This window comes from Synchytrium microbalum, assembly GCF_006535985.1.
Source record: "Synchytrium microbalum strain JEL517 chromosome Unknown SmJEL517_scf0001, whole genome shotgun sequence".
NCBI classification, from domain to species: domain Eukaryota; kingdom Fungi; phylum Chytridiomycota; class Chytridiomycetes; order Synchytriales; family Synchytriaceae; genus Synchytrium; species Synchytrium microbalum.
The window spans coordinates 687,197-709,592 of record NW_022158350.1 but is presented as its reverse complement, the minus strand read 5'-3'; the positions used below and the strand labels follow the sequence as shown (position 1 = coordinate 709,592).

The following is a 22,396-nucleotide window of genomic DNA, read 5'->3' as shown; positions in this document are numbered from 1 at the left end:
AACAACGACGGCCACCAAGAAGAGCATCATGAACACGCAAGACCTCCTCATACTCGGCGGGGTCGTTGTCGCTGTAGCCGGAGCCTATCTCGTATGGTCAAGTAGCAGCAAATCAACTGCGAAAACGTCGGCAAAGCTGTCTGTCACTGAAGTCGACAAGAGTAAAGGCCCTGCAAAGTAAGTGATCGTCGCTAATGCATTATATTGTGAATAATTGCATTGCTTGCCAAATTTATTATCATCGCGATTCCATTTCGGTCGCCACGTGTTTGTGACGTGTGTTGCTGGTATTGTCAAATCAATCATCAACCAAAGGTCCATTTGGGATCAATGTGTATTGGAATTGTCATTTGGGAATCATCCGATTTGATTGTTGCAATGGCATCCTTTTCCGTTGGGATGTTTCAATATTGAATTGGTTTTGAGAGAGTGGTGGGGGGAATTTCAAGGATGATTTTAGTCATACTTCCCACACAATGCTTCAGTATGAACATATGAACGTCTCGATGCATCAGACCTAATCCCACACTCCCTTAATAGGAAGAGTGGAAAGAAATCCTTCCTCGAGGAACTACGAGGAGCAGAATCACCAAACACATTCATCCTCTTCTATGGCTCACAAACAGGAACCGCCGAAGACCTCGCCACCCGCGTCGCAAAAGAAGCTACAACCGAATACGGCATAAATTGTATAGTATGCGATCTCGAAGAATACGATGCAGAAGAATTCTCCCAACTACCATCAAAGGATGAATTGGAGATGGAAGGCAAGAAATGGCTGACAGGGTTCTTCATGGCTACATATGGTGAAGGAGAGCCAACTGATAATGCGGTTGAATTCTATAATTGGGCTTTGGAAGGACGTGGTAAAGGAGAGGATTTAGGTGTTGATGAGGATACCACTTGCGATGATCCGAAATTGCCTAATATGAGTTATGTCATGTTTGGGTTGGGGAATAAGACGTATGAGCATTTCAATGCTACTGCGAGGCGATTGGATTTGAAGTTTGAGTGGTGGGGTGCTACGAGGGTTGGGGAACGTGGTGAAGGCGATGATGATGGAAGGTATGTGGTCAATACATGCAGACTGCAAACGGGTGTTTTTGCTATACTGATCACACGTTTGTTAAACCTTCGTGACTTATTATTTAAACACATCTCGTGCCATTCTAGTCTCGAGGAAGACTTTTTGAACTGGAAACCAAAAGCATTTGAAGCCATTGCTGAATTCTTTGGAGTCACAAGTAGTGGTGGAAGTGGTACCAAACGTGAAGATCCTCACATCCCATTATTCGAAATAACTGAATATGGTATTGCTACCGTCGACGCTGCACCCGAAGGTCTTTCACCAGATCATATATACTGGGGTGAACTTACGGCCACTGCTACTCGTCGATGGGCTCCAGCTGCAATCACTAATGGTAGTGCTGATTCTGAAACGAATGGTCATGCTAACGGTGACGCTAACGGGCATGCTAATGGTCATGCCAATGGAAGTGTTAAGGATCCAGTCAAATACTCTGAAGTCAAGTGAGTAATGGCATATGACTTTCACCTTTCGTCTTTTGGTTGGCACCGCAGGATGATCTCACACTCCTCAACAAACCAGGCCAAAGAGGACTACCTATGATATCAAACACCCATACTATGGTCGTCTTGTAAACGGTCGTCCACTCTACAAAGACGTAGACGATGTCTTCTCCTTTGATCCCGCAAACCACAAGATGCCTAAATCCGTAGATTCCGCATTAGCCACCATCAAGGATGGTGATGTCTCCATCAAACGACAATGCTACCATCTAGAACTTGATATTGAAGGATCAGGAATCAAATACGAAACAGGTGATCACGTTGGCGTTTTCCCAGCGAACAGTGATGAAGAAGTCTTGAAATTGGCCAAAGTATTGGGTATCAATGGGGACGCTGAATTGGACAAAGTAGTCAATTTGAAACCAAATTCGGCGAATTCTACTGCTGGAATGGCTAAAGCTCCCTTCCCATTGCCATGTACTCTACGAGCTGCGTTAAAGTATTATTTGGATTTGAGGACTTCGCCAAAGCAGTTTTATTTTGAGGTGAGAAAGCAATGAGCATAACCCGAAGTTCGCTGAATGTCTTTTTTCTTGCTTGACTGTGACGATGAATGGGTTTGAATTGTTTGTTATTTAAAGTTGCTAACCATGAAACTTTGTATTGTTAGATATTGGGCAAGTTTGCTGAGAGTGAAACTGAGCGAAATGCTCTGTTTGAGATTGCAGACAACCGTGAAAAGTACAATGTGGTCATTGATAAAGCTCAAAAGACATTGGCTGAGATTTTGATCGAGTTCCCATCAGTCAGGGTGTGTTTTCCAAAGCTTATTAGCAGCAATGTCCTCCGTTTGTTTTATCTCTTCTGCTCTCGATGAATTGAGTTTTTCCGCTGGTTCTCATCCTTTTCTTTGTAACAGGTTCCCTTGGCTGTCGTATTGGCCGAATTATTACCAAGGACTGCAGTCAGATACTATTCCATATCCTCATCAAACAAAAAGTCACCGTCTCGAGTTGGAGTCACTTCCGTAGTAGTTCGATATGCCATTTCTTCGCCACATGCTGCTGCCGCCGAAGACACGTCTTCATCCGTCGTCATCAAGGAAGGATCAGCAACATCATGGTTGCAACGAATCCAAGAAACCGGCAAAAGCTGCACTGAATCAACCATACTACCACCTGTACATGTCCCCCTGTATATCCGTACCTCTACATTCAGGTTACCACGGGACTCACGAGTCCCCGTCATAATGATTGGCCCAGGAACAGGAGTAGCACCATTCCGAGGTTTCGTCCATGATCGTCTAATAGATTCCGAGAATGGTAAAGATGTGGGACCCACTTGGCTCTTTTATGGATGTCGACACCCGGATAAAGATTTCTTGTACCGACAAGAATTTGAAGAGATTGAAAAGTCTGGCAAGACGAACTTTAAATTGATTACGGCCTTTTCACGAGTTAAGGGGGCACCGAAAGTCTATGTACAGAACAAGATGAGTGAATATAAGGCAGAGTTGTGGGATATGTTGAGTGCTAAACGTGGTTATGTTTATGTTTGTGGGTGAGTAGAACACATTCTGGGTCATTTCAACTCTTCTTTTTGTTTACTTGTTTTCTCACAACGCCAATGCTAAAACATCTTTTGAATTTCTAGTGATGCTAAGAATATGGCTGCTGATGTGAACAAGATGCTGGCTACCTTGGCTGCAGAGGTTGGCAAGATGGAACAAGTGGCTGCTGATAAATGGGTCAAGGATCTTAAATCAGCCAAGCGTTACCAAGAGGATGTATGGTCGTAAAGGTCATCAGCCTATCTCAATTTCTTTGTCTGGTACGTCTCTATCGACTACTCGAATATTTTGCAGAATAATTTGAACTTACGTTTGTTTGCCCCTTCTAGATTCCCATTCTCGCTCTCGAATTCTATTTGGCTCTCTAATCAAATGACGTTTCTAGTTCAAATCCTGTTTTTAGATATTTTATAGAGAGACATTTTCGCTGAACAACCAAATATTTTCTTTGTCTTGATAATAGAGCAACAGTTTTCAAGTAACAGATACCAGAAATGTCTATGTTTTGAGATTTTGAGATTAGTGATTTTCTTTGTAGGGGATTGAATGGACAGTGAATGGTGGGAAGCTAGACATGGTGGTGACGTAGTGACTTTAATAGTTAAACGCATTGAACAAATCTCTTTCCTGATAATAGATCAAGAGTTTCCAGCAAGTAAAACATCTGAGTGATTGATGATTTGAGATTCGAAATAATGATATTCCGCGTAACAGCTATGTACTAGTTTTTACAATGGTGATGGTGGCCTATCCCGTAACATGATACTGATTCTCTGTCCCAGTCTCTGAGGAGCACCCTCCAAATACGAGTCGTCTGTCTTATCCACAATCTTCCCCTCGGGTATCTCATGCGTAAAAAGATACCTCAAATCCCCTTCTTGAGCGTATAGACACCTCGGATTCAATAAACATTTGAAAAACTGTTCTGGGTTATCCTTGTGACGGAATATTACAGTAGCTGGACTCATGAGACATATCCCTGCGACTATTTTACCTGATGCCTAGGACAGTAAAAAACAATGAGCGAGAAAACAAACTGGGAACACGTTACAATAGTCATTTACCTGGATATTGTCAACATGCGCACGAATGTAACTCTCACCACCCGCTTTCAAATCCAATACATGTGGAATGTCCCAGTTTGTGATATGTGGAAAGTGGTGACGGGCTCGGGCTAAGATTCCTCGTGTTTCATCATGCCCGTCGTTTTGGGGTGTTGGGAGTGACCATGATGAGACGCTGCATTCTCGGTATTGATGGATTACTATGTTTGACGATAGTGTGAGGGGGTTGCAGAACAAGATTTTTTTGTCAGGAGAAGACTCGAGAAGACGTTTACCTCCATCAAAGTGTCGATTAGAATAATCTTTTCCTACTAAGCGTCTAAAAATCAGCAAAATGTATAGTGAGTACACTTTTGCGTGAAAGTTGACAGTTTGATGTTGAAATTACTTCAAAACCACAGCAGCAAGAAGAATAGCAACTACCTTAATTTGGAATTACACTGTTTTATTAGCTCCTGATGCTCTTCCTCGCTGATGAAATCTGGGATGAGTGTAAAGCCAGCTCTGACCAGGTTGAGTAGCGATGCCGGGAGATGAGTGAAATCAATGAGGAGATTATCTAATGGCGGGTTTCCTATTGTACTGTATCCTCGTCCTTTAATGTATATGCTGAGGAGGCGTCTGTTAATGATCATTGTGTGCTTTTTTGGACTTTGGACGAGGACGAGCATCATTAGAGCTTGGACGATCGGTGTCTTCAAAGCGCTTCATATTGAGCATGACGCGATTCTGTATCGCTTCAGAATATCATTCGAATATAATGAAGTTGATAGATACGTGGTGCAAGCTCTATATTTCTATATTTCACGATGTACTACTACCAGTAGAAAAAATAGTATTACGATGAGGAAGCAGACAGGTTGTTATACATGTTTCCGTGTTGTTTACAGTTATTCTTGTTTGTGAGTTGATTTGCATCTTGTTTGTGCACAAACCCAAGTCCAAGAGATCCAAGACTCAGAGATATTAATGTCTGGCACTCAAAGACGTTTGCTTGATGAAGACGGCAGATAGCAGTGTGCCAGCCCTATTGACAATGCAAAAGCGAGTTAGTCACGTCACAGATCACGTTTGCGTACATAAACCAAAATACTTACGCAAATGCAATTGAAACCTTCCACGCAAGCGTGATGGAAGAATTGAATGCCTGTAGAGCAGCCGGCTGAAGATCAGCCGACACTAGCGTTCTTATTAGTGTGGGCTGTTCAATAACCAGACTGACGATAGCCGATGGCAATAAGTTTGCCAAGTTGGAGCTCAGAGAGTTGTTAAATACGGCTCCGAGTACGGCAACACCAACGGCTCCTCCCAGCGTCTAATAACAGAGCGATGTGGTAAGTATTGGTTTCGCAATAGCATGAATTGGAAGCATTGAAAAACTTACTTGGAAGAAGGTCGACAATGCAGTTGCAACACCAATAAACCTTGGCTCCACAGCATTTTGGACTGCGACTACTCTTACTTGAATGTTTGATCCAACTAGAGAAAAAAAACAATCACTTCGCATCATCTGGAAAATTTCAAGACATACTTTCTCGACTTACTTCCAACACCAAATACAAATAGGCCCACATACTCGACTGTTGTCGAAGTATCAAGCGTCCAGAGAGAACAAAATACGGTGCCGATAACAGCAACACAACCTCCAAAGATCGAGAAGGGGACATATTGACCAGTTTTCGAGACGACAAGTCCAGAGATTATACTGAATGCTACGACACCAGCCGAACCTGGTAGTTGATGTAGACCACTCATTAAGGGAGTATCACCACTGCAACAAGACAGTATTAGTGTGCATTACACCTGTCACAATAACTGATGCTTGGGTTACCTGACGACTTGGAAGTAGACAGACACATAGTAAATCAATCCAAAGAAAGCAGACCCCAAAAAGAAGGCAAGAGCGAGTCCAGCATATACACTTCTGTTTGAAAACATGGCAGCTGGCACAATAGGCTCTGGAGCAACATTCAACTCAACTATGAAGAAGAGGATGACAAGTAGCCCACAGACCACGAACAGAGCAATTGAAGTTGCGGAATTCCATGCGAAACTGGTTCCACCACCTTGCACGGCTGTTACGAATGCTATAACTGCTAGAATCAGGATGATGATTCCTAAAAAGTCTACACGTCTGAGTTTGGCCATGACGGATCCTTCTGGAGATTTGAGATGCAGGAAGAGAGACACTACGAGGACGGTGATTGCGCCAATTGGTAAGTTGATATAAAAGCACCATCTCTAGAGCAGTACAGTGGATAAGCATTTGAAGGTAGATGTGATGGTATACAAAAGACACGTACCCAAGAAACGTGCTCGGTAAAGAGACCACCAGCAATTGGGCCGAGCACGGATGAGAGACCATATACGGCTCCAATCAAGCCTTGATACTAGATTGAAGAAAGTTCGACAGTTAGGAAGCGGTCCAAGAATCACAGATAAAGCTCCAAATTAGATCCTACCTTGGATCTCTCTTGCATAGATACAAGTTCTGCAATAATGAGCAAGACCATGGTGAAGACACCTCCCAAGCTGTAATAGAAAACGGTATGAGCGAAAGGTCATATCCATACAGACCAAAAATTGACTTTACCCAACGCCGGCGATTGCACGTCCAACAATCAGCATTATCATATTGACTGATACTGCGCAAATAAGAGATCCGATTTCAAACGTAATGATAGCGAATAAGAATGTAGGTTTACGGCCAAAAACTAGTGTAGAACCTGATGAGAATGCCATACACACAAATATGAAGGTAGATATTAAGAATAGCACACAAACTCACTATCACTCATTTTGCCGTAAACTGGTGTACTGTTGATGGTGAAACGTGTTAACTTTGGTCCGAGCGACGGGGAACGTTGAGATCAGCAAACCACACACCTTGCACTGGCAGTCATGAGATATGACGTACCGACCCACGATATCTGAGAAAGTCCATTGAACTCTTCTGCAAGCGCAGGAAGAGCAGTTCCAATAATCAACTGGTCAAGTGCTGCGAGGAAGATAGCCAACACTAAGTAGAAATTTGATGTCATTGGTGAGAACGATGATTTGATCTCAATATTAAACAAATAAAAGAAAATCATGAACTAATTCAATATGCACTGTCGCATCCCGATACGAACTCACAACACAAAACTTCAACAACGGAAGGCCATTTACAAGCACTTACACAACCCGATGAAGACCAAAAAGAATCCAAACTTGGACAATGGAGGATTGACCACCTCTTCCACCTTTCCGTCCTCAATGATCGTAATTGCTGGTCCTTTGGGAGGAGGAATTTGAAAATGGTCATCATCGTCAACAAGCAATTTTCGATCAACTGCGGCTTCTTCATCTAGATGTCGAGCCATGATTCAATTGCGATGCGGGTTTATGGTAGACTTTGTACTAAACCGTGAAGCGATCGTGTAATGAAAAGTGGTTGTTTGATTGCTGTGTGTCAATTTTAAAAAAGGGGGCAAAATACAAGGTTTGGTTCTGCCAGGTGGATTACCAAACACATGAATTTCAAGATCAGCCATGGAAGACACATTACAAACGGGAAAAGCATTTTTATCGACGAGGAATAAGGGATCTCTCGTGCTTTGGTTCACCCGATTGAGAAACGATCAAAAACTCCTTAACATTTTTGCAAAAGTTGTACTATTTTTTTGTGGTTAAACGCTATATGCTAGACAGAAATTATGTTTTACAATACACTGGCTCGTCCAGATTATCGGCCACTTCGTAATGGCTGCTGCTTAATGAGCAAGGAACTTAAAAACACCAGTGCCGCAAATCCAATGGCTACTTGATATGCGAATGCAATACTCGCTGCAAAGGCTTGTAAAGTCTCATCTAAATAAACAGCAGGCACGACCTCTCGAATCGAAGTTGGGTATTTCGTTACTACATCAACCAAGGCTGGAGGCAGGAATGCTCCAAGTTTCGTTGACAGTTGGCCAGTGATGAGGGCACCTTCTATAGCAAGACCAATAGCTCCTCCCAGCATCTGTGCAAAGTTGGCCAAGGCTGTAGCGGGGGCGATAAACCTTGGTTCAACCGAGTTTTGGATTGCGATGATTCTGTAACGAAAATAATGAGGTTAACGAACCAATGAACTAAAGTAGCAGCCTTAAGGACTTGCCTGGTTTGTATGTTACAGCCAACTCCGACTCCAAATACGAAGATAGTGCCGTATTGATATGGACGAGGGGTATCGTACTTCCATGTGGATACTAAACCAACACCCACAGTAAGAATAATGCCGCCGATAACATTCAGGGGCATGTAATATCCTGTCCTAGAGATCAGAATACCCTGTTATAAACACAATGTGGTGTGAGTTTTTGCTGAACGGTCAATGCGCAGATCTTCGACAGTCTCAGAACTCACCGATATTATTGAAAACCCAACCAATCCGACTACTCCGGGCAACTGGTGAAGGCCGGAAAGTGTCTAGTAGAAGAAGGGTGATTAGAGTTTAGTCACCGGCCAGTCCCGAAATGAAGTTTGAAAGGGGTGTAATCCTCCAACAACCGGTAAGAACAACAACAAGTAAGCAAAACAGACATACCGCCGAATCGTTATTTACAACGATGAAGAAGGTACTGACATAGTAAATTACAGACAAGAACGTCATTCCAACGAAGGCACTGACACCCAAACTACCGAATACACTTCGGTTGCTGAATATTTTAGCATCGATGATTGCTAATATGAATGAAAAGGAGATGTGCATGTGAGATCGAGCGATTTCAGCGCCTGGGTTCGGTTCGAGCACGTTGAAAACATAGAGCAGGAACACTTGGAGCCCATGAAGAACCGGCGAAAGCACTTACGTTCTGCTACTCTGGCTTCCCAGATGACGAGTAGGACAAAGAAAACACCCGACAAGACGAATAAAGCAATACATATAGGGCTGTTCCAGTCGAACTGACTACCACCTCCAATGATAGGAGTTCTACAAGTCGCAGGAACAGAATGTTAAATCGTCGTCTTTGTTTGATTTTGCTCACAAAATCGTGCAAAACTACACTTACACCAAGCAAATGGTGGCCAAGACGGTCAAAATGGCTCCAATCCAGTCTACTCTAGCCAATTTCGCACCGATGGAACCAGTGGGGGATGGCAAGTGGAGTAAAAATACGACAACTAGGACGGTAATGAGACCAAATGGCAAATTGACTGCGAAGAAAAGTGTTAGAACCCCAATGATCGTGTTTAATGCGAAACTACTGCCAAAACAGCGTACTCCAGAAACACCATCGCCAAGTGAGATGATCTACAAATGCTCCTCCGACCAGCGGGCCCCTGTGAAAATGGAAGGATTTAGTTATCACAAAATTTGAATATTGCGCACCGAAAGACTTACACGACACTAGATAAACCGAAAACACCACCAATCATTCCTTGGTACTGAGGTCGTTCTTTGACAGTGGTGATGTCGGCTATGATGACCTATAGTTGAAGGCTTTTAACGAAGACGTCCTGCAAGACGACGAAGGCTAAGACTCTCTCAATCGTGAGAAAATGCGTACAAGTACGAGAGTAAACAATCCTCCAAGACCGAGACCAGCGATAGCTCTTCCCAGGATGAGTGTTATGATGTTTGGTGCTAATGCACAGACCAACGATCCAAGCTCAAATGTCACGATTGCAAATAAGAATGTAGGTTTTCGTCCTACAGATGTTGGAGGTGTGAGAATGCCCTCCAGGCTCAAAAGTACAGTTTGCCTCCGATACATACCAAATATATCAGCGATCTTGCCGTAGAGTGGAGTCGAGGAGGCTCCGACAAGCATATAACTAATACAGTGTAGTGGGGTTGTTTAGTACAAACAGTGGAATGGGGTTGTTATAGCACCAGCATTGTTGGAACTGGCGCTCTATTCAATACTTACGCTGTTCCCAACCAGGAGATTTGCGATAAAGCGTCAAACTCCTGCGCAATTGCAGGCACAGCAACTGAAATAATAAGTTGATCTAGAGCTACCAAGAAAACTCCCAAGAGTAACCTGCGATCGGAAGACAAGGAAAGCAAGTTAGACATCCATTTGGACGAATAATCATATTTCAAAATTCCTTTTCTCAACAACCACCGTCACTTTGCAGAGGAAGGTTCTTCCGTCTCACTCTCCCCCACAATTTTTGTGATGTTTGGTAGCCAACGTACCCCATAAAGACAAAGAAGAAGGACAAACGAGACATTTTTACGACGCCTTGATCGTCAGCGACATCAGCAGGTGCTTCCTCAATCTGTTTTGGAGCGAGCTCTTGACCTTTCTCCTCAAGAGGAGCTAGGGTGGTAGCCTCATCTTCTACAGGCATGTTTTCTGGGATTGTGCGGTAGGAAATGGGTTGTAATTACAGTTTGAGATGTTTTGGGATGTAGAAACTGGTGCTTGATGGTTGTCTAATGCTCCTTTTTCTCCTTTACTGGGTCTGCCACGTTAGTCCAACGATCATTTCTAAAACGCTGTGAGCCGAGCCTACATTCGGATTACTGTAAGGCCGAAAAAGAAAAGAACATTTGCAGGTGCTGCCGAAGTTGACAATGTACGTGGCCAAAGGTCGACGGTTTTGCCTGGTGCAGGCCCATATGGAGAATGGACATTGGCAGTCCCATTGTTCTTTCAAAATAGTGTAAAATACACGTCCAATCACGTAGAATTGCCAGCTCTAGTGTTGATCCTTATCGACACTGACTGAGATCTTGATTCTTGCAGCAAATTATCAGACAGAGTAGATCAAAGATTTGAAAGTGGAAGGGAGCCTTAACTGAATAATCTTCATAGAGATACATACAAGGATATTCCATTCACAATAGGTGAGTGTTTAAATGTCTCGCATGCTTCAAATTGAGATTGTAAACTGTCGACAAAATCTTGATGTCTCAAGCTCAATGCATATCACTTCAGTTATCTAATAAAGCATACTACAATCTATTCTGCTAGTCATGGACGATATAAATGGAAGGGTCTCCGCTTGCCCAATGACATATTACTTCTCATATTCGATGTCATTGCGAAAACGAAGAATGAGATGAAGAGACTACACAGATTATATCAGCTAGCTCTCGTCTGTAAAGGATTCAAAGCTGCTGTCGTACCCGAGTTATATAACGATGTTGACGCCTATGAAAACTCTGACAGATCATCAAAGTTGAAATCAAGTCTCAAGGCCATTCGAACTTGTAAACCCGATATACAACTGCTCGAATCTGACATGGTTGAGACTGGCGGAAGATTATTGGGATATAAAATCGCCGTTGGTCCATGATATAATCGTTGGAATGCTAAAACTCGAGTATTTTGAATGCTCTACCCGTGAACGTATCTGTGGAGATACTATCTTGAAGGCACTGGAGACTCGAAGAGGAAAGCGTAAAGTGCCAATGGTTGGCAAAGATGTCGATAGAGTTTTCAGGTGAACTTGTAGAATTGCTCGTGGTGAGAAGCTCGACAAACGAGTTAGAAGACAATTGAAGGGGATTGCCACGCTTAGCAACAATGTAGAATGCTACGCAAAGACACATGTCTGAAAAGGAAATTGCTCTAAGAAAACGCCTTAGATGAAGCTGCTTTGGTGGATGCAAGTACATGAGAATGATGAAAAGATGTAAAGGTGTAAAGGAGTCAAATAAGAAAATCATATAAACATAAGAATCATAATAAAATGCAGATGTCGTGACTTGGTTGGTGCCAGATTGTAATCAAGCCTCGTGTTCCGCGTCTTCTACGATCATTGTAAGTCATAAGTGGTAAGTAATAAGCTGTAAAAGTAGCAGGCTCAACGTTAATGATCACAACGCGTTGTGTTCTCTCCGGTATTCGTACTCGAGTCAAATCGTCAAATCGAACTTTCGTGACATTCAACAACCACTTCCAACAACGAGCAGCAAAGAGAACATTATGATTTTACTAGAGCCAGGCAACAAAATATTAGAGGAAACACTCAAAGAATGCTTCAACTCGTAAGCACTCTAATCGATAATTCTTGGCCCACCAAACAGTTCTAATCAAACAATCCTTTTAATCATAACAACAACATGTAGGCCAGACCCAGAGAAAATTCTAATGACGATATCTGATTTCGATGGTGCTTCATACCGTCTATCAACCCCGGATTCAAAGACAACATTGGTCTTGTCAATGGCATGGAAGTGTTATTCGGAATTAGCGGCCTATGGTGCAAACGATATCATTCAACGCGAATATGGCTCCTATGTCACTCAGCCTGAATCTGGTTATGATGTGTCCCTCAGGTTTGACTTGACGAGATTGGGAAGTGATAAGGGTAGGTTCACGATGTTTGGAGTTTTGTCGATTGGTTTGTTGAGTCAGTGGAATAAGGAATGAACTAGCTGAAACTGCTCGCTATACTCTCTACAAATCTACATTTATTGTTATTAGCCAACCACTCACCGTTCTCCCTCTCATAGATACCCTCGTCAAGAAAGCAGCTCTCCTAAAGAGAAACGCCCTTGCTGCCCCATTCGAACAAGCCTTCGCTTCACAACAGGCTGGCAAACAATCGAGTCTTATGGTAGTCCATTACCGTGAATCTGAAGCCATCTATGTACAAGCTCAACCAGATCGTGTCACAGTCATCTTCTCGACGCTGTTTCAAGAAGAGACGGACCGTATATTTGGTAAAGTCTTTTTACAGGAATTTGTAGATGCTAGACGACAACCTGCTATTCAATCTGCTCCACAAGTCTTGTATACGTATCGTGAACCACCTATGGAGTTGAGAGGTGTGAGGGGCTTAGTGGATTCCGATTCGATGGGTTATGTTACCTTTGGTGAGTGTAGCGTTGGATTACTATGAATTGCCGCTGAATCAGTGCATTCATTGTCTACCTTTGCTCATATCCAAGACTTTCTTTGACACCATCACCCTTTAGTACTCTTCCCACGACACTTTGCTACTCCAGAAGCCCGTGAAAAGTGTGTGTCTTTAATTGAGCTCTTCCGTGATTACTTGCACTATCACATCAAGGCTTCAAAGGCCTATATGCATTCGCGTATGAGAGCACGAGTAGACTCCTTCCTCAAGGTTCTAAACCGTGCCAAACCAGAAGCACCCAAAGATCGTGATATGAAGACGGCCAGGTAAATGTTTGGAGCAATGGACGAAGTTTTGTACGGGAACGCGGTTGTGTTCACTTCAGACTAACTTCTCGTTTTGCTTTCGTGTAGTGGAAAGTCATTCAAGAGACAGTAGATTGATATTTCTGTTTGTAGTGATTGCCAATATATAGCGTACCACCGTTTAAAGTTCATGTTGTTGGCGACTGGCTGCGCCGAATCAGATTAGAGTCAGCACCTCCAACAATTCACAGGCGCCCTTTCAAACACAATTACGAGCTTCCATGTCGGAATCCGACGATTCATCGGTTCAGGATGATACAGTACAACGCAATCCGTTATATGTCGAGGTAGGCTTTTTGAAATGGTTTCGTGTTTTTGAGCAAGTTGCTGTCGTTCTCATTCATTATCACATCAAAGCGTATACCAATAACTCATTCATGTGAAATAGGATGTAGCTACCGAGATACTGTCCTACCTCCCCGCGAGGACACTGTTTCAAATTGGTGAGAACAACGCACATCAACCACCAAACGGCCAAACGTTGGTCATATGCTAACGGTCGTGAATTTATCAATAGGAAAGCTATGTCGTACGCTACGATACGTGACTAGAGAAGGTGAGGGTCGTATGAACGTGGTTCCGTGATCTTGCAACGAGCTTTAGGAAATATTGACACGTTACAACAATTCACTCTGTGTAGAGAATACCCAGCTTTGGAGACAAGTTTGGAACAATCACACCCTGTATAAAGACTACGATATTCAAGGACTTACACAATATCTGGGAAAGACGTACAGGCAGCTCTGCAAGTACAAGGTCTTTCAAGAGAAGGGACCATGGAATGCGTTGAATTTGCCAGAGTTTGACTCGGTTTTAGCTTCGAATGTTGATGCATACAAGGATGGTTTTATTTGGTGAGATGAGACTTTTGGTTTGTCAAATGTTTGGGAAACTGACCACATTCATCAAACAAAGGTATGTGCACGAGGATTCCTTCGCGTGGAGTCTAGAACGAGCAACCAACTCGTTCATGTATTCAAAATACAACTTGCTCAATGCTCCTGATGGACCAATTGAATTCTTCGCACCCGAAGGAACCCATATAGTCAGAGTCATGATATCGGACAGCTTTATTACAGCTGTGACTACCAATGCCTTCCATGTGTTTAGCAAAGATCAGAAGCTTAGTGGATGGAGGATGGATGTCCCGTTTTTAGATGAGACTACAGGACGCCCTGAGCCCGTGCTTAACTATTGGGTACACAAGGACGTCGTTGTGCTTGCCAAACTGTCTGCAAACCACATTCCGCTCAACTCGATTTCCGTATATGACTTGAAATCCATTGTTAAATACCTAAATGTCCATGGAGATATTCCAAATTTGAGGCCATTGATGACATCTGCAGAGTATGTGAATAGCAAGATTCCATTTGTCGGTGTAATTCTTTCTCTGACCCCATCATCCTATAGAGTACCTACACCCTTTGATCCACAAATCGTGCATCCCGCCGTCCATCGTGATGCTAAAGGCGAATTGTTGTTAAAGATGGAATTACTCGCCACTGGTCAGAATGGACAGTCAGTGGTCATAGATTTGAACAGTAAACTGGAAGTAGTCGGCCTCCGCAAACTTCAATCCAACCTAAAAGATTTGTCTTGGGGCAGCATACACGAAACCGGACTGGTGTTATTTATAAGTCGAAATAAACGAGAGATGGAGTTTTTGTGGGATATAGAACCACCGCCGCCACCTAGACACAAGGTTGCTAAAAGTCTTGGATTGAAACTGAAGAAGAAAATGGTCAAGGACGATAGTAGTGAGACCGCTTCCGTCTCATCGGGCTCAGGATCTGGATCTGGGTCGATACGAACCAACGATTATAGTAGTACAGGACATTTTCTAGTCAGGAAGAAGATGAAGATTGACTACTTGGATGATACGGTTATAGATTGTGTTGTTACCGAATCTGCTCTAGTCTTGCACCAATATGGTACGGGAAGCTCATTTAATAGGCCCCATGCCCGTGTACGAGTTATTGATCTCTTTACTGTAAGTTTAAACGATTCAGATTAAGAACTGACTGATACATGAGCCTCAACTGTGACCTCTTTCAATAGGGGGAACTCATCGCATCGACACACTATAAAACACATACATATGCCTTAGCGCTCCGCCTCACCAATAGTGGCGTCGTACGAATGGATGGGGCTACATGGAAGTTTATGTTTCGACCATACACAATATCACATAAAACAACAGAGCTCAAGTTGGGAGACTTGTATCTTACCCTTGGCCAACCTGCCGTGTCTGGAGGAACTGGTAGAACTCGTGCTATCAGTAATAGTCGGTCCCGTGCCAGTAGCAACAATGACAAGCCACTCGGCCTTAGCAGTAGTAACAGTGCCTATTCGTCTCCGAAGGCTTCAGGCAAGGCTAGGAAATTGTGCTTAAAGTATGACGATGAATTAGACCACTTGGACGACTACTATGATGAGCAGGATGAGCAGGAAGAGGAGATAGAGGATGAAATAGAGGGAGGGTACTCCAACTGACTCGACAATGTCAATTTTGTTTAGAATACGTGTATTTATGTTTGTTGTTGACACTCACACTCCATTAATATATGCAAAATAATACGCAATCGAATGCAGAACGCGTCGTTCTTCATTGCTGTGCCTTACAACTTACACCTGATATTATAGGTATTTGCGTCAACGAGCTCTTAGACATTTCGATACTAATTTACGATATAACGAGTGCGATACCCGAAGATGGAGCCTCCAACAAGCCCGCTTTTCGTTGAGGTATGTCCTATATGATGGTTGTATCGGGTGGCCTTCTGTCTTGTCATTGGTTTTGTTCGAATCTTCAAACTCACAATGATTGGCTGTTTGTAAATGAATATTGATACATAGCACGTGTATAGGACATATTGGTACAGATTTTTGAGTATTTGCCTCCCAAGACCGTGTTGAGATTGGTGTCTTGCTGTCGACATTTTGCTCAAATTGGAAGAGAAGGTAAAACTTCAACAGGAAGCCTCGAAAAGCCTCGAAAACAATCTGCAGGAACCAATATAAACAAAATCAATTGGATCCTCAGAAGGTCCTATCAATCCGATTCATTGATAATGCCTTTCTGTACATGTAGACAATCACACTCTCTGGAGATGTCTTTGGAATCAACTGACTGATTATAGAACTGTGCCTAGTCAGCATCCTACCGAATACTTGAACAAGTCTTATAAATGGTTGCTCAAGTACAAGTGTTTTGTCGAAGCTGGTGAATGGAATAATCTAGCTTTAGGTCAGGCTAAAGACCAGGTGCTTGTGCGCGACCCAACTCCTTACGAAAATCAAAACATCCTCGCAGTATCTGGCGACTCGCTTGCATGGGGCAACGTCTTGAGTCCTAGCTTTTCGTTTGCTACTCTGGCAAGATTAAATTCGAACGTGGAAGACGCTATATTAGAATTCCAGATACCTTCTAGAAAAGGGCTCGAGGCTGTATGGATTTCAGATACATTTGTGTGTGCTTTGACGGACGATACGATATACGTGTATAGCAAAGATCCGCATCATAGATTGTGGCATATGGATATCCCAGCCCCAGTTGTAGATGATCGCGGACGGCCAAGGCCAATTGATCATTTTTGGATCAACCAGGATGTCATCATTGCAAAATACGACGAGATGGGAGACTCGAAGCATTCCATATGGCTGTTTGACCTTCATAGTATTCGCAAGTATCTAAATCCTAAAGAAGCACTGCCTGGAAATCCACGCCCGCTAATGACTCGTGCGGAAGTGGAGTTGCCTTTTGAAGCATACCTTTTCCATATTGCTGTAAATCGTAATGCTAAGCGTGACTTGGAATCACTGGCTTTACTTGTAGCCCATAATTCTAAGGCTGTGGTTTATGATATGGATGCATCGTTGAATATCTTGAAGGAAAGACGAACTAGGACCACTATTCGAGGTGAGCAGCTTGTTTCCTCGCATTCTCTGAGTCACTTTCTCACTTTTGCCTCAAGATATAACATGGGGCAGTATTGAGTCAAACGGAATGTTGCTATTTGTTGGTGGTGTCGACAACAGTATGGAGATATTATTTGATCATCAGCATCCATCACAAGTTGGAGAAGGAAGCATGGCAGATTATACTTCGCACTTCCGCCTTCGCAAAATTATCAAGAGTAATCTTTTGGAGGATCGATTGAAGGACGTGATATGTACGGCTACGCATGTAATACTTCATCAAGCTGCAAGGCAATCAAACTGGATAAGAGCTATATTTGAAGATCCTTCATCCAAAGTAAGTGAGGTGGACCTGTGATTGTTGGATTAGTCTCATCGGCATTCCACTCCTTCATTAGGTACGGGTATATGACATCTATAGTGGTGATTTGGTTGCTAACGGACATTTCAGAACCATGTCGCCAGGACACAAGCTCTTTATAGATCACAAGGGTGTTACTTGGATTGAAGCAGTGTCACATATTATCTTGTCTAGACCTTATGCTGCCACCAAAAAGTCCAAACAAGTAGCTACACGAACTGGACGTGAACGCTCTGTAGTTCCTGGTCCTGGATTTGCTCGCAAAGTTAAACAACACTCGATAGACGATCACAACCACTCGATTATTGCTTCTGATCATGACGTGAATAGCGAACCAGATTATAATTCTCCTCATGATTACGAGTCGTATGAGTCTGAAGGTGTTTACGATGACGAAGAGGACGAGTATTACAATGATGACGGGAAGGATTATGAGAGATATGAGGATTTGTATGGTTGATTTGATTTGTACTGCAACAGTTCTCAAAAAATGCAAATGGCTAGAGCTATAGTAATACGAAATGCAATTGCATTATTTAAATGGCAGCTGAGATTTGATTTATGCGTTTGGCGCTACCTTGTATAGCCTGGTCGCATAGATCAAGTGCCGTGCAATGTCAAAGCCACCAAGAAGTTCTATCAAGCGGTCATCATTTCAACTTCCACAGGGCCAAAAGATAGCGAACAAAGCAGAGGATTACTTTCGTTGGGATCCTATCTACCTGTAGAGCCGGTCGCGGTTAGCTCTTCTTCACCCCGTTAGTTGTATAACGGCTGTGGTCCACCAAACACCACAAGAGAATGTCGACAAATGATTCCTACTGTGCACAATATGTAGCCAATGTAACTGTAACCGCAAACTCAAGTCTTGACTTTAAGGGAGTCCTTGTACAATTCCTCTTGCAGTTGGCTATTAGTGCTGGTATGTAACATCATTTTCTTACCGATCGTTTATACATTGACGGTTTTTTGGCTGTGTATGGAGCTTCGCTGTCATGATACAGATCTACTGCTATTGAATGTCTGCTTTTGCTAACTTGCTCCTTGTAGGATTCTTGATTGCGTTTTCGTTCGTGAGGTTCACCAACAAGTACACCTACCAGACCAGAGCGCTGCTTGCTCCCGATGAGTAAGGCATGATTATGAATTGATGCCGTACCCAGTTCTCTGATTGTTGCCTTGTTTAGGAAAAAACCTCGAAAGCTGGGCAAATTTCCATTGGCATGGGTAGTGCGAGCCTTTACGGATAATGAGACCAAGGATGTAAACAAGATTGGCATGGACGCCGTCATGTATTTACGTTTTGTTCGACTCTGCGCCCATGTATTCTTGACATTCACTATTCTCGGGATACCTCTCATGGGCTTGTGAGTTGTTAGTAATTCAAAGTTGCCTCTGACGGATTCTAAACCGCAGTTTTCGCTAGCTATTATCACTCGCCAGACTTTGCTGGTGCACCACTACACTCGAACGTTAACGGACAAGGAGGCATAACATTCGGCAGCATCAACTTTATTCCACCATCCCTAAACCAGCTGACACTAGCCAACCTGAACCAAAACTCTCCGTTCTTATGGCTGCCAGCCGCTGCAGCATGGATTTTCTCATTTATATTATATGGGGCCCTCGCTTACGAATACCACCGATACACGACACTCCGACAACTGTACTTCCACTCACCGACGTTTACAGACTCGTATTCAAACCGGACAGTATTGCTGACCAACATACCACACAAGTTGCAGTCGGACACAGCACTTGCACGATATGTAGAGTCTTTAGATGTGGGCGTGCCAATAGCACAAGCGTTAGTTGGCAGGAATGTGTCGTCGTTAGCTAAACTGGTCAAGTTGCATCAAAAGACAACTGCCAAATTAGAAAAAGTCTTGTTTAAATACCTTGCTCAGCCCGATCGGCCTTCTGAGTCGCGTCCGACCATGAGGATAAAGGGTGGAAGACGTGTTGATGCTATAGCGCATTTGGGGAATCGATTGCACAGGTCTGTGAACCGTTCGAAGTCAGGAGCAGTTTTTCGGTTGTCAAGCAAAAGCGGAACAGTGTTTTTGTTGTTAGGCAAAAGTGGAATCCTAACTACTGACTCATAGGCTCGAAGAAGAAATCTACGCAATGAGATCGAAATCAGATGATAGTTATGTTACCAATGCATCGGGCTTCATATCATTCGAAACCGCATATGCGGCACAAGTCGCCACGAAAGCTTTACGCAATGGAGTCGCTGTGAGACAAAAGACGAAAATGATTGCTCCGCCAGATGCAACATTGTCTCCATCATTTGACAGTATTTTATGGTCAGTGGTGCTTTTTGCTATCTCTATTGGGCATGAACAAACCAACAGCATATTAAACTCTTATTTCTCGTTTCTTACAAACAGGGACAACATCGGTATTACGCGACCGATAAGGCACTCACGTCAGATTCTAGCAACTGTTTTACTTCTTGGCTTAACAATCGCATGGTTTTTCGTTGGAGTCTTCATCGCATGGATAACTTCACTGGATAATATCCAAAAGTACTTGCCAGCCGTCGCGGCTTCTATCAGATCATCAGAAGCTGGAATTATCTTTGTGACCTCCGTATTCAGGTAAGCGTCTGGTGTGTTTTGTGTTTGGCAAAACTCACATTCGGTGAATAAATCTTATCCAATTTAGTCCCTTCCTATATTATCTCGCGAACTGGATCCTCCCAAACATTCTAGACATTATCTCAAACATTCAAGGTGTCGCTTCCAAGTCTGGACAAGCGAAATCTACACTGAACAAGTTTTTCGCTTTTCAGGTGTACCAGTCCGTGTTTGGTGAGTTCCAAATGACGTCAATAGTATCAAAGTGATCTCGGCTGAAGGCTGAAGTGCTTTTTTAAACCAACAACAGTGGTGTCATTCAGTGCACTCTGGGCCATTATTAGCGCTTGGGTGCATAACGAGTGCTTGAGCGTTACTAATAATGATCCAACTGGGTATCTCGTGAGGCAGGCTGCTATTGGACTGAGTTCGGTACGAAAGCAGTTGTATTTCTGAGATAACACGAGTCGATGTCGTTGAAATTCGAATAATTGCTAACCGATGTCGTTTCTTTGTACCTCGTAGAACTCAACTTTCTACATAGCAGTTATCATTGCAAGTGTGACTGGATATGCATTCGAGATCTTCCAAGGAGTTAAACTGATAAAGGTGCTTTATACGAGAATTTTCGCGTCGCTAACGCCGAGGAAGGAGTTTGAATTGAGTTCTCCTCCAACGTTCCAATATGGTATGCTTGTGTTGGTTTGATTCCTACTAGTAATTGGCATCTTTTTTAATCATCTTTTGGTAGCTACTCAATACGGTGGTCTCTTAATCACATTCTTGCTAGCTTTGATATATTCGATTATCGCTCCCTTAGGTATGATTTTTCGTTTACCCACCTTTTTTAAGCAACACAGATCTAACTTCTATGCTCCACCTATCATTTTACTATTAGTATTGCCGTTTGCCCTGATCTTCTATGGTACGATTAGCGCATTCTCTTATTCCGTTGCATGCAGCGATTCTCATGTTGGGTGTTGCCATTCTTGTCGCTAGGTATCGCATATATCGTAATGAAATACCAAATGTACTGGGTATACGGCAACCGCTTCGAATCCGGTGGAACATGGTGGCCCAAGATATTCCGTCTATGTGTCATTTCAATTTTCGGTATGAACCCAAGAATTCTATTAAATTAACAGAAAGAATGGACCTACGTGCATATAGATTTGAAAACTAATATCTCCAATTTACCTAGTCTTCCAATTCTTCACATTCGCAGTGTACTTGCTAACAACCGCACAAGCTGACTCTGGAAACAATTCAGCAAGATCGTGTACTATCTTCGTAAGGCCGTTGTGTTGCAAATAATGCTGTTACTCCAATCTAACATTACCCTTTACTCCTATGGCTTGTTTTTAGCTCGCAATCCTCCCCTTCCTCTCAATCATCTACTACATAATCACAGAACGATACTACCTGCCCAAATCCGAATACATGACACTGCATCACTCAGAGGAACAAGAAGCTGCTCGTTCACATAAATTGGAACGGTCGTCTACGAAACTTACGCTGGCTGATCGTGCGTTTCATCCAGGTATAATATTATGGATTGTACATCGTTCATTTCGATTTCGTTGATTTTTGTTGGCACTTTAGCTATGGCTGCCCCGTTACCGATCGTATGGGTGAATAGGAAACAAGCGCCATATCTCGCATCGTTCTATTCGGCCATGTATGATGATTTTACGGATTGTAAGTACATGTTGTGGTTGATGTTGAAGCATAATCGAGGGTCCACACTGGATTTTTTTCTCACCCCTCTCTCTCACACACTCACTAGACCTCCGAAAGAAGATATCATCAATTCACGGTGCGGCTACAATAGAAGACGCCGGTCTAGATTCTCGAAACATTAAACGTCTACGTGTCGCGCGAGATGCGTCCCGTGATGATTTGTTGTTGGCAAAAGACGAGGAAGTGGTTGCTAAACAGGAGGTTGCCGAGGGGATTTTAGATGGTGAGGTTACGACTTTGGTTGGAGAGGGTGAGGACGGTGATATGTATCCTATGGTTGGTAGTAATAGTAATAGGAATAGTGGTAGTGGTGGTAGGATGTATGGTGATAATGTCGGGTCGACTTCTGCTATTGGGTATCAGTGAAATGGACCTCATATTGAGGAGGCTTGCTTTTGAGACTATTGTCTTGTAAGCGCTGGGCGCTTAATTGTCTTTATATAAAACTTGTTTGACTTTGTGTGGCCAAATGTATTCACACTAAA

At 43.0% G+C, this 22,396-nt stretch overlaps 7 protein-coding genes across 7 annotated transcripts; 4 read left to right on the top strand and 3 right to left on the bottom strand.

Annotated features, from left to right (window-relative positions):
• Positions 1-28: 28 nt before the first annotated feature.
• SmJEL517_g00182 (uncharacterized protein) lies at positions 29-3,328 on the top strand (the record flags this gene model as incomplete). Its single annotated transcript, XM_031166112.1, has 7 exons — positions 29-177; positions 541-1,065; positions 1,174-1,530; positions 1,610-2,075; positions 2,201-2,341; positions 2,450-3,090; positions 3,184-3,328. 7 exons carry the CDS (start codon positions 29-31, stop codon positions 3,326-3,328), a joined length of 2,424 nt encoding a protein of 807 aa, XP_031027887.1.
• A 500-nt stretch (positions 3,329-3,828) lies between these two features.
• SmJEL517_g00181 (uncharacterized protein) lies at positions 3,829-4,799 on the bottom strand (the record flags this gene model as incomplete). The annotated part of the gene is made up of 4 exons (XM_031166111.1): positions 3,829-4,101; positions 4,165-4,364; positions 4,440-4,483; positions 4,588-4,799. The coding sequence occupies 4 exons, from the start codon at positions 4,797-4,799 to the stop codon at positions 3,829-3,831; spliced, it is 729 nt and encodes a 242-aa protein (XP_031027890.1).
• A 203-nt stretch (positions 4,800-5,002) lies between these two features.
• SmJEL517_g00180 (uncharacterized protein) lies at positions 5,003-7,526 on the bottom strand (the record flags this gene model as incomplete). The annotated part of the gene is made up of 11 exons (XM_031166110.1): positions 5,003-5,191; positions 5,279-5,479; positions 5,549-5,643; positions 5,709-5,935; positions 5,996-6,405; positions 6,468-6,554; positions 6,627-6,696; positions 6,758-6,878; positions 6,953-6,981; positions 7,051-7,183; positions 7,343-7,526. The coding sequence occupies 11 exons, from the start codon at positions 7,524-7,526 to the stop codon at positions 5,003-5,005; spliced, it is 1,746 nt and encodes a 581-aa protein (XP_031027889.1).
• A 362-nt stretch (positions 7,527-7,888) lies between these two features.
• SmJEL517_g00179 (uncharacterized protein) lies at positions 7,889-10,485 on the bottom strand (the record flags this gene model as incomplete). The annotated part of the gene is made up of 12 exons (XM_031166109.1): positions 7,889-8,240; positions 8,381-8,475; positions 8,551-8,613; positions 8,732-8,868; positions 8,997-9,118; positions 9,198-9,342; positions 9,410-9,468; positions 9,530-9,615; positions 9,696-9,838; positions 9,905-9,963; positions 10,059-10,172; positions 10,331-10,485. The coding sequence occupies 12 exons, from the start codon at positions 10,483-10,485 to the stop codon at positions 7,889-7,891; spliced, it is 1,530 nt and encodes a 509-aa protein (XP_031028063.1).
• A 1,748-nt stretch (positions 10,486-12,233) lies between these two features.
• On the top strand, positions 12,234-13,383 carry SmJEL517_g00178 (uncharacterized protein; the record flags this gene model as incomplete). The annotated part of the gene is made up of 4 exons (XM_031166108.1): positions 12,234-12,453; positions 12,599-12,961; positions 13,064-13,271; positions 13,359-13,383. The coding sequence occupies 4 exons, from the start codon at positions 12,234-12,236 to the stop codon at positions 13,381-13,383; spliced, it is 816 nt and encodes a 271-aa protein (XP_031028064.1).
• A 148-nt stretch (positions 13,384-13,531) lies between these two features.
• On the top strand, positions 13,532-18,049 carry SmJEL517_g00177 (uncharacterized protein; the record flags this gene model as incomplete). Its single annotated transcript, XM_031166107.1, has 10 exons — positions 13,532-13,597; positions 13,699-13,753; positions 13,828-13,866; positions 13,951-14,164; positions 14,226-14,657; positions 14,721-15,300; positions 15,369-15,790; positions 16,451-17,229; positions 17,285-17,565; positions 17,627-18,049. The coding sequence occupies 10 exons, from the start codon at positions 13,532-13,534 to the stop codon at positions 18,047-18,049; spliced, it is 3,291 nt and encodes a 1,096-aa protein (XP_031028059.1).
• A 341-nt stretch (positions 18,050-18,390) lies between these two features.
• SmJEL517_g00176 (uncharacterized protein) lies at positions 18,391-22,277 on the top strand (the record flags this gene model as incomplete). The annotated part of the gene is made up of 16 exons (XM_031166106.1): positions 18,391-18,511; positions 18,640-18,718; positions 18,777-18,956; positions 19,016-19,588; positions 19,695-19,898; positions 19,983-20,192; positions 20,260-20,405; positions 20,482-20,603; positions 20,697-20,859; positions 20,923-20,991; positions 21,070-21,096; positions 21,171-21,284; positions 21,373-21,461; positions 21,537-21,711; positions 21,774-21,869; positions 21,958-22,277. The coding sequence occupies 16 exons, from the start codon at positions 18,391-18,393 to the stop codon at positions 22,275-22,277; spliced, it is 2,688 nt and encodes an 895-aa protein (XP_031028060.1).
• Between the last annotated feature and the right edge of the window lie 119 nt (positions 22,278-22,396).